General features: G+C 46.3%; 1 protein-coding gene across 1 annotated transcript in view; it reads right to left on the minus strand.

Annotated features, from left to right (window-relative positions):
- Nucleotides 1-707: 707 nt before the first annotated feature.
- The window catches only part of LOC144760603 (olfactory receptor 5F1-like), a 29,845-nt gene continuing 17,924 nt past the window's right edge, over nucleotides 708-12,628 (minus strand). Inside the window, exon 2 of the mRNA XM_078646541.1 lies at nucleotides 708-1,024. Within this exon, the coding sequence (XP_078502667.1) occupies nucleotides 708-1,024 (317 nt within the window). The remainder of the gene's footprint in view (nucleotides 1,025-12,628) is intronic.

A 12,628-nucleotide genomic window follows, 5' to 3' on the forward strand; every position in this document is an offset into this window, starting at 1 on the left:
TCGGCCTTAGTGAGAGCGTCCATATTGCAATGACCCCATAACTCTGCCCCATACAATGCTGATGTTACGCCTCTTGCCTTGTAGATCTCGATTGCAGGGCTCACCGCTTGTCTCGGAGATGCTCGGAATTCTCTGAGCAAGGCACCTCCTACCTTTTTATGGTTGAGGACCATCTTATCAATATGGGCGGACCAGTTCATATTGTCAGTAATACGTAGCCCTAGGTAGTCGAATTCTGAGACTTTCTCCAAGGGGGCAGAGTTCAAGACAGGCGGCTTTCCTAATTTCCTTGGGGGGTGCAAAATCAAATATTTAGTTTTTGCCACATTTATAACCAAACCCCTGGATACACAGAAGTCCTGGAAGCGGGTCAATAGCTTCTGTAGGCCCTGGGGAGTTTTTGAAATAAGCAGAGTGTCATCTGCCTTCCCCCCTTAGTGCCACGTGCATAGATGTTAAAAATGTTCAAAATGGCACGACCCCTGGAGTCCTTCAAGGTAATATTTAGGATGTCCGGGCTACCAATCTGATGCTCCCTCGTCCTGCAGTTCAATGCGGCAGCCACCCAGATAAGGAGGCCACCAGATGGACGTCCCCTCCCTGATTCTGAACGAACTGCTGGAATAAAAAAGGTGGAATATCCCGCTTTATGAATCGGATCCATGCTCCATGTCTCCTGAAAAATGCATATGGAGTGCTTAGCAGGCCTAGGATAAAAGCAGTTCATCCAATGCTATCGTGTAGTCTTTCACATTGTCTGTGAGCTGGGCATGGTCCACCTGAAGCAGGGAGAGACCTGTCGTGAGGGCACCGATTTGATGTTCGATGACCTTTCTAGAGTCTTGCACTTCTTGTAATATTAGGTCCAGTTTATCTGTGGCCTTGTTCACATTAGTGGGCGGTATGCAGCTAGGCAGTTGGGAGGCGTCCATGGATTCTGAGGTATCTGGAACATGGTCAGGGCCAGTACCTGCATCCTGTTGTTTACCTTTTAGGTCCCCAATCTCGATGGTTTGTTGAATTCCTTCCACCAAAGAGCACCAATATCATGCATGAACTCGCATAGGGGCCAGGCACTCCTAAGTCCAACCAATTGCACAAAGTCCCAAAGTTCTATTGCCCCGCCCGAGCACACAGTCTGCCCCGAATCCGATATGCGATCCTTGTCCGCAATCCTCCAATGGCAGATCTTCTGCTCCGTCACCTCTGCACTAGCAGGTGTCAATGTATCGAACAGACCACTTTCTCCCCAGCGGCATGATGCTATGTGTTTGTGTTCACCTGGTCCTCACACAACGCGGTCCTGTTGGCAGGTTGGTAAGTTCACACAGCGTAGGCCGTATTCCACCCGTCTCGAGAGGCAGGCACCACTTGCTGCTGAATAGGCCGCATTGGAGGCTACCTGCCTCATGTAACATGACTCCCTTTGTAAACGCTCCCCCTTACACACTTCCTCCATTCATCATATGCTGGTCTCTACTCCTTCACTGCTCCCGGTATGCCCACTATCATTCAAAGGTAATGCAGCTCGCCCTGCCCGTATGCTGACCATGGGCCGTTTTACTGCAGCACAAACCCTGGGACTCCACCACTCTCCTCGTGGCCCAGAGGCCGTCTCCCCACCACTTCTGGTTCCAGGCGTGACCCCAGCAGACGAGCATGTGTCTCTGCGCACTGGTATACCCTGCGATGGGCAGCCAGATGGGGCAGGCCCTCGTAGGCTGCGCATTGTCCCTGAACTTGCGTATGCGAGTCCCCCGGTCCGACAGTCAGTGCTTCAACTCGCTCACCTCTATCGCCACTGTCAGGACACCCGGCGCTCGACTGCTGTCTATACGCGTCCTTCCCCGGGCTGTTTCAGCACTTGTTGCACTCTGCACTGCCCCGGAACCGAGGCCAGCACCCAGGCGTTCTGTACCGGGTGTCCGTCCTCCAGCGCTGCCGTGGCCTGCTGTTTATCCCCGCCTTTCAGCTGACTCTTCTGCTTAAGGTCTTGCGGTGTCCTGCCGGTTACCTCCTGGGGGCTGAAACACAGCTCCGAGTATTGGCTCCGTTGCCTTTCAGCGGGGCCCTCAACAACGGAACATCTGTTTCGGCAGAAAACCACTGTTACGACAGAATAATGCTGCCCATGGCCGAGGCACTTCTAAGAGGCAACCGCCATGTTTGGCAGTTGGCCACGCCCCCTCCTGAGCAGTGTTATTTTCAAATAAATACCAAAGTAGATCTGCAATCGAGTAACTTAAATGTTAATGAAATTAAATTACCTGCTTTTCCTCGAGCTGCGTGAGGCAAGCATCTCCAGATTTGGTTTTTACTCATGATTCTTCAGTGTTCTTTATTTTGTATCCTCCAAGTGTAGACTGGTAATGACTGCCTGACTTGGAAAAAGAGGAAGTCAGGCATCCGACACGGAGCAGGTTGAAGAAAGACCACTGGAAGATCTCAGCACTAATCTGTGATGAAGCAGGAATCCAATGAGGACACATCATCGCTGGAGCTCAGGTAAGGATCACAGTGATCCGAAGCCGAGCGTTGACTGCACTGCTAGGCTTGTATTTATAGGGAGATTTACACTTGCTGAAAGGTATGAGGAGATTAAGGATGATATGACAGTTTGCACATGGAAGGGTGGGGAGGCTTGACAGTTGTCGGGTCTGAGTGCTAACACATTTTAGATTATGCAAATGGAGCTTGCTATACCTTCAGAACTTGCAACGGTCTGCAACTGCGTAATTACAATGCAGTTTCATGAACAATGTTATATAAATAGAATTTGCTTCCTAAAGAATATGTATATCATCATTATTTTTTACAACATACAACTAGCAATTGCTCAGTTAACTTAACATTCCATAAACCTTTTGGTTCTTTAGTACTGAAATGGGTACAAGTTTGTGCTTGTGTTAGCAATAATTTCAAAGCACAGACAAAGACCCAGCATTTTTCTAGCGCAGTCCGCTGCTTGCGGACTTTTTTTGGCACTCCACCCAGTCTTAGAATATACAAGAGTCACTGTAAAGTACAATATTTAGGGATTATGGTTACTTCTGAATCAAAATTATGCTTTCAATATAATTTTACCAACTTACTAGAATCCCTCTAGATAGAAATAAAGAGATCTTGGTAAGTTAGGAGAATTAATTTAATTAAAATGAATATTCTCCCTAAATTTCTTTGCCTTTTCAGGCTGTTTCCATTATTCATTACAAGCAAATATTATTTAACAAATTATACTAGATATATATGGCATGATAAACTAATACATAGATCAATTAGATTACTCAACCTGCCTATTAAAGGAGGCGGTGGACACTGCCAAATTTGAAATTGTACTATTGGGCTTATATGGGTATATATTTACAATGCAAACATCTGCTTTGCTTCATGGAAGCAAGAGCAGAAATACTGCTCTTGCTTCCATGAAGCAAAGCAGAATTGCTTTTGGGCAAAGGGAGCTGCATGTCAGCAGCTCCCTTTGCCCAAAAGCAATACTGGCTCCCTCAGGAGGCAGGAAGCCAGCAGAAACCGCTGGGCATTGTGGCTACCCCGCGGCCCCCAACACAGAGGCCATGCCCTGGATCCCAGGGGCCGAAAATGGCCTGGGAGGCGGCCACACACCCCTTTAAAAAATTGAAATAAAGAAAGGCCTGGCTCCGGGGAATGGTATAATCACCTAGGGGGGGACCTCGCATTGCCCTCCCTTTTGAATTTGGGGTCTCCGGGGCCCAAAAGGGTCAAGGAAAGGGGGGACCACACAGCCCCTTTCCTAAAAGAAAATGTTAAAAAAGAAACAAGCAATTTGCCGGAGGCCCCGGCCCTCCCTGCACCACTCTGCAAACGGGCTTTCTGGCCAACTAGCCCACAATGTATTTTATTTCATTTATAAAGTTTTATATAGCGCAAACTTGACCCAAGAGGGTATCAGAGCCCTTTACATTTAGAAACGTTGCGTTACAAGTTACATCAGATAAAAGAGCATAGTAAGGTACAGTACACATAAACAATGTTTCAATAATTCGAAGGAGGGAGGAGAGGATGGAGTAATTGCGGGGAGACGAAGAAGAACAATGCCCAATGTTCGTCTGGGTAGGTGTCGTTCAAGGGGAAAACCAGGGCCCATCTCCTCATTAGCAGTCAAGCAGCTCCCCCGCTTATCAGCCATGTTGCTCAGGAAAAAACTGTTTTAGTTTATTTAATTTGCGAAGGTTATATAGCGTTATCTAGACCCGGAGGTATTAGAGCGCAAAACAAGGGGAACGTTGCATTAGAAGGTACATCAGAAGGATTAAAAAGCACTGGCTTTACCCGTAGGTATTAGAGCGCTAGAACAGAGGAAACAATGCGTTATGAATTGCAACAGTTAAAATAGCGTAGTAAGGTAAAGTGAAACAAACAACGAGGTTGAGAGAATTTATAGGAAAGAAGGGGATGAACGAGCCATACCAGGGAGACGTGGAGGAACTGTGTCCAATGTCCGGCTGGGTAGGTGATGGTTGAAGGGGACACCAGCGCCAATCTCCTCATTAGTTGTCTAAAAGAAGACGGTGGGGCGGAGGGCGGAGAAACAAGCCAGAGAGGACGCTGGGGCTACAATATAGGCCGATGCAAAATGAAGGAAAAACAGCTTTCCTATAGCTGTGTTCATTATTCCCTCGGGTGTCGGCGGGTACATTTTGATTCAGACTACCACTTGCAGCGGGCCTCTCACGTTTCCTGATCACATGCTCACCCCTTTGGCCCCCCGGGTAGTCCGAGGCCATGTCCCTTTTCACAACACTCTGCAAATGCGCTTCTTGGTGCACTGGTGGTGGGGGGGGTATGAGGTCCCTCTGTGTCCTGAGGACCATAAACTGTAGTGGAATTCATCCCCCAAGCAGTAGTGTGTCAGGAGGTGTGCTTGCAGAGTGGTGTATACGGGGGGTGGCTTTGACAACTCTCAGCAATCCAGCTGTGTGGGGCTTACTAGAGGTAACAGGAGGGCTAGTTGGCACCCAGAGACCCTCAGGAGGCAAGGGGACAACATCCCAAAAGTAGCAGTGTGCCAGGAAGTGTGTTTTGCAGAGTGGTGAGGAAAGGGGGTGTGGCTTGTGTCCACCTCTCAGCAATCCCAATATGTAAATGTAAATCCAGTATTTGTAAAGTGCACAGCTACCCGGAGGCATCCCGGTGATGGGGGCCGTTGGGAAGATTAAGCGAGCTATTGCCCAGAGTCACATGGTGCTGGGCAGACCCCTGCCTCCGGAGCTGGTGATCGAATCATGAGCCCCAGCGTCCAGTGACAGTCGCCCTGGCCGCGGTGCCACACCTATTCCCTATGTTGGGCTTACTGGAGGTAACAGGTAGGCTTATTGGTCCCTAAGGAGCGTGGCCTGCCTTGAGAACTTAGCAATCCTGCTGTGTAGGACCTACTGGAGGATATAGGAGGGCTAGTTGGCCTCCAATGATGTCCTTGGGGCCAACTACCTATCCTGTTACCTCCAGTAAGTCCCACACCGTGGGATTGATAAGAGGTCTTCGGAGGCCATGCCCCCTTTCTCCACCACTCTGCAAAAGCACCTCCTGGCACACTACTGGTTAGGGGATGAAGTCCACTTTACTCCTGAGGGACTTTGGGGGCCAAGAAGCCCTCCTGGTACCGACTGTAAGTCCTACACAGCAGAATTCCTGAGTGCTGCTTGGGGACCCAGCCCGCTTTCTCCACCACTCTGCAAATGCAAATACTAGTTGTAGGTCTCGGATTTGCAAGAGTTAGAGCTATTGGCATTGTAAATGTAAAAGTTTTTTACCAATGTTTTTTGGAGTGCAGTGGATATACGTTGTGTGTAGTGAAATTATGTGGTATATTATGCAGTGAAATTATGTGGATAGAAAGTATGTGATATTTAGTGTACAGGAATAATGTAGAGTATGATTATGTGTTATGGAGAGTAATTGTGTGATGTGGTAGTCTGTGTTGTGGAGTGGTAATCTCAGGTTTAGTCTTCCTTGATTCCATAGAAGCTAAACCATAAACTCAATGAGACAAAAATAAGAAGGAACCACTGAGGAGCACTTCTGGACCTAGTCAGAGGTATGAGCAGGGCCACTGTATTAGGCTACTGTTTGCCTGCACCAACTTTTGCACAATTATACATTTTCCGCATTTGTCAAATTGTGGTAAATAAATAAATAATACCCTATTTTTGACTAGACTTATAACATAACAGGTAGCTCAATAAATAAGAGTCAAGATTCGAGGTAGTAGGAGTTTCTGCAGGTTTATTACAGCATAAGGACAGGATCAGGACAACCTGCATGGGAATAGGACAATAAGGCCCGGCAGCTGCCGGGGCTGGGTCTGGGATGAGCGCGCTAATTTTTAATAACAATACATTGACTTATATACATAGCGCAAACACATAGCATTACATTGCAGTAGGCGTAGCAGTGGGTGGAGCAGAAGGCGTGACGCGTAGCAGTCGCGAAAGATAACAGTAAAAAGAGGTGTAACTGGGAGTATACATAGACATGTGATGCAAACGTAACAGAATATGTCATGAATGGGCGGAAACATAGGAGGGGGCTACCTAAGGAGCCGGGACCTCTAACCTAATGGTGCGCGAAAACTTGGCAATGACGTATTACTAGGAGAAGCTGGGGGCTACGAACTCTGTGCTAGGAGCAGAGACTAGAGTCTGGAGGGTCGGAGCGACATGTACCTAAACCCTATCTGGTATCTGATGTTTAGGGAACATGTTGATATGAACTAGAAGTCATGAGGGGAGAAGCTAACTTGACTCTAAGACTGGACCATGCATTATTCTACATGTAGTGCGTGATGAAGAATATTAAATGACCATTAATACAGTATTTCTCTAACGTGGAGACGAGAAGGCTAGACAATGACGGAAACTATTGATGCAGTTCAGTAGCTCAGGAATGCAGAGGAGGAGGACTGAACTGATAACTGGAACTATAACATACTTTTGGCAGACTCAGAGGCAGAGCCGAGCTGCACCGGGCACTGCGAGGCAGGAAGTAAGTGAAGGGTCGAGGATACAGGTGGGGGCTGTATCGCTCCTCAGCGAGGCTTTCAGGAAACAGAAGCTGAGTCTGTGGTCCGGGCCCTTTTGAGGCCTGGAAACGGGGATTTTATAATGGAATAACGTGCACACTGGGAAACGTGGCAACATTACTTTACATAGGCCTAATATTCGTAGTATTCACGAGGACTGGAAACTAACATACTAGAGGTGGACACAACTGGAATTGCGTCTTTAATCGGACATGGGGAATAACATATGCATATTGGTCATGCACACATAACATATGATGGATGAGGCGTAGGGACACTGAACATGGCAAAATTTACTTTTCCACATTCCCTCCTTGTCACTACGTTTCCATCAGGAAACATCAATTTTCATGATACCATCTATCATTTCATACAGTATCATTTGCTCGTCTCGAATTGTCTTGGAACGGGATTTAGAACGGGGCTTGGGACTAGGAATACAAGAGGTAGCACACATGCTGCAAATCGCAGGGCCACATTGTATACAGAGGCAGCAGCTAAATATAATTGCTACTGCAATACCTAGAAAGGACAGGACTTTCCATCCCCAGGCGGAAATTATATTCCAGAACCAACCGGACCATGTCCAGGTGCCTGGATCTTGATGTAACAGATGGGCAATTTTATGGAGTCTGGTTATAGCTGAATAAACAGACGGCGCGTTATTTGGAATGAAAATACAGCAACTAGATCCAATGACTCTACAGGCCCCGCCCCTATCGGCCAGTATGACGTCAAGGACGAGACGATTTTGCAAAACGACAAATCTCATAGCAGATTGTTCTTCGGTTAGGTTACCTAGAGCAGAGGCAGTCTCATTAACTACAGCTTCAAGGGTTCTTGTTAACCTACGGATCAGTTTACTATTCTGGACAGGTCCTACAAAGAAGAAGAAACCTTTATTGAAATCTGTATACTGTTCTAGAGTAGTTTCAGTATAATCGACAATTGGGGACTCCCTTCTATGTCTAATGTGTACTAGATGTGTGTTTCTGTGATAATCAGATGGCGCTAGGAAAACAGGTGGCAGTAGGAAAGCAATGTAACAGGTTCCCTCCCAATCGAGGGGCAGACGAACATATGCGGTTTGACCACAAATAAAATAAGAATGACGTGAAGCTTTGAAAATAGATTTCCCACTGTCACTATACTTGATAACAGTAGTACATTCACTATGTCCTACATGTACAGAACCATAATTACGGACACATAATTCGCCTTTGACAGGTAGTACTGAAATAGCAGGTAAGTCTGGAGTAGTATCAGACTGAACATTCAGGACCATGAAATTCGACGAATAATTTCCTAAATTATATACTTCATTTTCTAGATCTAAACCTGTTCTGTGGGGGAGACCTTGCTTGTCTGGAAAACATGTACTGTTAAGAAAAGACATATCTGTTGAGGACGACGTTAACGTGGACCATGCTCCACATGAACCATTATGTGAGAATGGATAAGGAAACAGTGGCAGAACTCCCTTCGGTGTCTGGAAAGGGGGGAGTCGACCACACACCCAACAATTAGTGGCATTGCTGGTCTGGTGTGAATAATGTAACATACGGATAAATGTGTTGTTGCGCATAGCGAGGCGGTAAGAATATTCGTGAGGAGGCAGATCACTAAACGTGTGCTCTACTGTAGCATTAGCAGACATATTTACATGAGGAACTGGTAAATACAGATAGAACGCATAGCTGGTGCAGGAAATCATTATGCTGATGAATAATATGAAACTCAGAAAAACGATACATTGAAGTGAACTTCGACTGACTCTCTCACTATGGGGGTCTATTTTATACATGTCAGAAACAGTCTAACCGTTTCACCTAGGGGAGGACTTATACAATCAAACTGACTGACTTATTTTACTAGACCTTAATTTTAACTTATACTCCTGTTGCAGAGTTTTCTCTAACAAGGGAGGGGTTGTAATAATGTCTTGTGCGGGACAGTCCTTTAAAACAATGTTCTGGCAATCTTTCGAATCTTGGGAATCCTTGGAAATGTTTCTGGAGACGGATTTCAATCCATTGAAAAGTTTTACATGAGAAAGATGGACCCACCCCTTCCTGCCTTCCAACTTGACGGCAGTTCGGGTGGTCAAGAGGACCTGACGTGGCTCCTTCCAACGTGGTTCCAGCGGACTTGATCTGTCGAAATTCCGGACCATCACAAGGGAGCCTGGAACGATCTCGTGCGGTGCCACCTCGGTATTGTCTGGAAATGCGGCGGCAACCTGTGAACGACATGAGTTGAGGGCAGACATCAAGGAAGCTAGGTAATCTGTCAGCATATTACATGAAACATCGGTAATACTTCGGGGTCTAGGAGTACCCCACATGTTAGGGGGGCGGCCGAATACGACCTCATACGGGGACAGACCTGATCTGGAATGTGCGACCATGCGCATATAAAATAAAGCGACTGGCAGAGCTACTAGCCAGTCCACACCTTTATCTTTACAGACTTTTGCAATACGGATTTTCAGGGTCTGATTATGTCTCTCTACGAGACCGGCTGCTTCAGGATGGCGTACACAATGAAACTTCCACTGGTACCCTAACAACAGGGAAACGTGTTTCATGAGTTCAGATGAAAATGGCTGGCCGTTATCAGAATATACGACTCTAGGGAGTCCGTATCTAGGGAAAAATTCACGAACCAACTGCTTGGCAGTGGTCGCGGCTGTGTAATCTGGGACTGGATATGCTTCTGTCCACCTGGACAAAGCGCATACTACTACAAGGACATACTTGAAACCTCGACATCGCTCCATCTGAATATAATCCATCTGGAGGACCTCAAAAGGGTGGTCAGGGGGCTGGAAACCACCTTGTTCCACCGGGACACTTTTACCTGGATTAAACTGACAACATATCATACAGGTGCGGACTTTCTGCTTGGCTGCAGCTCGTAAATGCTTGTTGAACCAAATGTTCTGGATACTGTCTAACATAGCTTTTTCTCCTAAATGTGCTGGACTATGTGCAGTATTGATAATGACTTGAACCATAGAATCGGGGAGAAACCATGTGGCTCTACCCTTCGTTAACCATCCTTGATCTGTCTGGACCCCTCCTTGTTCAGACCATTTCTTGATTTCATCGGGGGTAGCATGTAACTGGATATCTATGACATCTTGAGTAGGGTCCTTAACTGTCATGCATGTAGTCGGATCTGGAGTATGTGTCTGATTAACTGGAATGTCTGGAGTCTGTGCTGTAAGCTTGGCTGTGCGGTCTGCTAGATCATTACCTTGGGAAATAATGTCTGTAACTTTCGTATGTGCTTTGCATTTCATGATAGCAATGGATGTCGGTAAATGTATGGCATCTAACAGGGCTTGAATAAGGAGACCATGCTGAATCTTGGTTCCATGAGAAGTCATGAAACCTCTCTCCTGCCAGAGCACTCCGAAGTCGTGTACAACTCCGAATGCGTAACGTGAATCTGTGTAAACATTAACCTTCAGGTTCTTGGCATGTATACAGGCTTGTGTCAGAGCGACTAGCTCTGCTGCTTGAGCGGACAGGGTGTCAATACGGTGTGTCTTGATAACTTCAGTGTCAGTAGTCACTGCATACGCGGCGACTAGTTCTCCTGTACTAGTTCTCATACATGAACCATCCACATAAAGTGTCAGGTCGGGATCTGGTAACGGAATGTCTGTCAGATCTTGTCTTGGCTTTGTCGTAATGTTAACTACTTCCACACAGTCATGTGTGTCTGGATTTGAATTAACTGATGGCAACAGTGTAGCAGGATTCAGGACGTTGCAGCGTCTAATTTCTATGTGTGGCTGGAACAGTGTCAATTCATAACCTGTTAAACGTGCAATTGTCAAGTGCTGTGTTTGTGTTCGGTTTAAAAGAACTTCTACTGAATGTGGGACTTGTACTGTCAGGGAATGTCCTAAAACTATGGAATCACTTTGTCTGATAGCTAGTGCTGTGGCTGCAACTGACTTGAGGCACGCAGGCAACGCCTGGGCGACTGGATCTAGTGTGCTCGAAAAATAAGCACAGGGCTTGTATTGTCCTGCTTGATCTTGTGTGAGAACAGATAATGCTGTACCTTCGCGTTCAGTAACGAAAAGTGTAAAAGGCTTACTGTAGTTCGGTGTAGCTAGAACTGGAGCTTGACATAGGGCTTTCTTTAACTCATTGAAACTAAGTGTATGGTCAGATGTCCAAGGGAGGACAGTCGCTACGGCTGCCTCCTGTGTCGTTAACTGTATCAGTGGCTTGGCTAGAAATGCATACTGGGGAATCCATTGTCTACAATAAGAAGTAAGGCCGATAAAGGCACGTACCTCCTTCTGGGTTCTGGGCTGGGGAAGACTCGCTATTAACTGGATACGGTCGGGTGTCAACTGCCTACCCCTCTTGGACAGCAAGTGTCCTAAGTATACCACTTGCTGGACACAGAATTGAAGCTTCGAAGGTGACACCTTGTGTCCCATCTCGGCAAGGAAATACAAAACTGTAAGTGATGCACGCTCGCAAGCACGTTCAGAACGGGCAGTGATCAGTAGATCATCGACATACTGGAGTAGGGCAGTGTCAGTTGGCATGTGAATATTGTCTAGTTGTCTCTTAAGTGCTTGACTGTAAATACTAGGACTTTCTGTGAAACCTTGAGGAGCGCGTGTAAACATATAGCTCCTTCCATTTAAACAAAATCCGAAAAGAAACTGGCTGTCTGGATGAATAGGGACACTGAAAAATGCATTCTTGAGGTCTATGACAGTGAAAAACATGGCTTCGGAATCAATGGCTGTTAACAAGGAAGAAATGTCTGGGACAACTGGGTACTGTGGAATAATACATTTATTAAGCTCTCGTAAATCAATCACTAATCGATATACTGGGGGTGCATTTGGATCAGTACGTTTCATGACTGGAATGATCGGAGAATTACATACATTGGAGTCAGTTTCTACAACTACTCCTTGAGCCATGAGCTCGTCAATAATTTTGGATAAGGCTGCTACAGCCTCGGGTGGCAATCTATATTGCCTGATTCGGGGTAACACTACACCTGGCTTGAGAGTCACACGATGGGGTGTGATTTGCATGTAACCTACATCAGTTGGACCTTGCGCCCATAAATGCTGTGGAACATTAGACAATCTGGAATCAAAATCTCGTAATACATAGTGACCCTTAAAGTCACGTAGGAACAGACGTATTCCCTCTGGGGAACAGCAAATAACTGCACCTAACTCTTTCAGTGTCTTAATGCCTAATAGGTTTTCTGGACATGACTTAGTAAGTAACAGATCAGTAGTACGGGACAATGGACCTACTTCTAGAGTGACTGGCTTTGATATCTCGTTAACGATGGGTTTTCCTGAAAATCCAAGGGAAACATTTCTTGAGCCTGAGAGCGGAGCCCCTGGAACTTCGGCATGACTAATTGTGGTCCTACTTGCCCCTGTATCGATCAAAAACTTTCTGTCTTTCCCTAATACTTGACTGTGAACATAAGGACCTTCTTGATCTACGGGTATCTCGATGAGAGGCAAGCCTACCTCCCTCTCTAGGCTGTTTCATGAATATGACTGGT

This window comes from Lissotriton helveticus, chromosome 1_1, assembly GCF_964261635.1.
Source record: "Lissotriton helveticus chromosome 1_1, aLisHel1.1, whole genome shotgun sequence".
In the NCBI taxonomy this organism is placed as follows: Eukaryota; Metazoa; Chordata; class Amphibia; order Caudata; family Salamandridae; genus Lissotriton; species Lissotriton helveticus.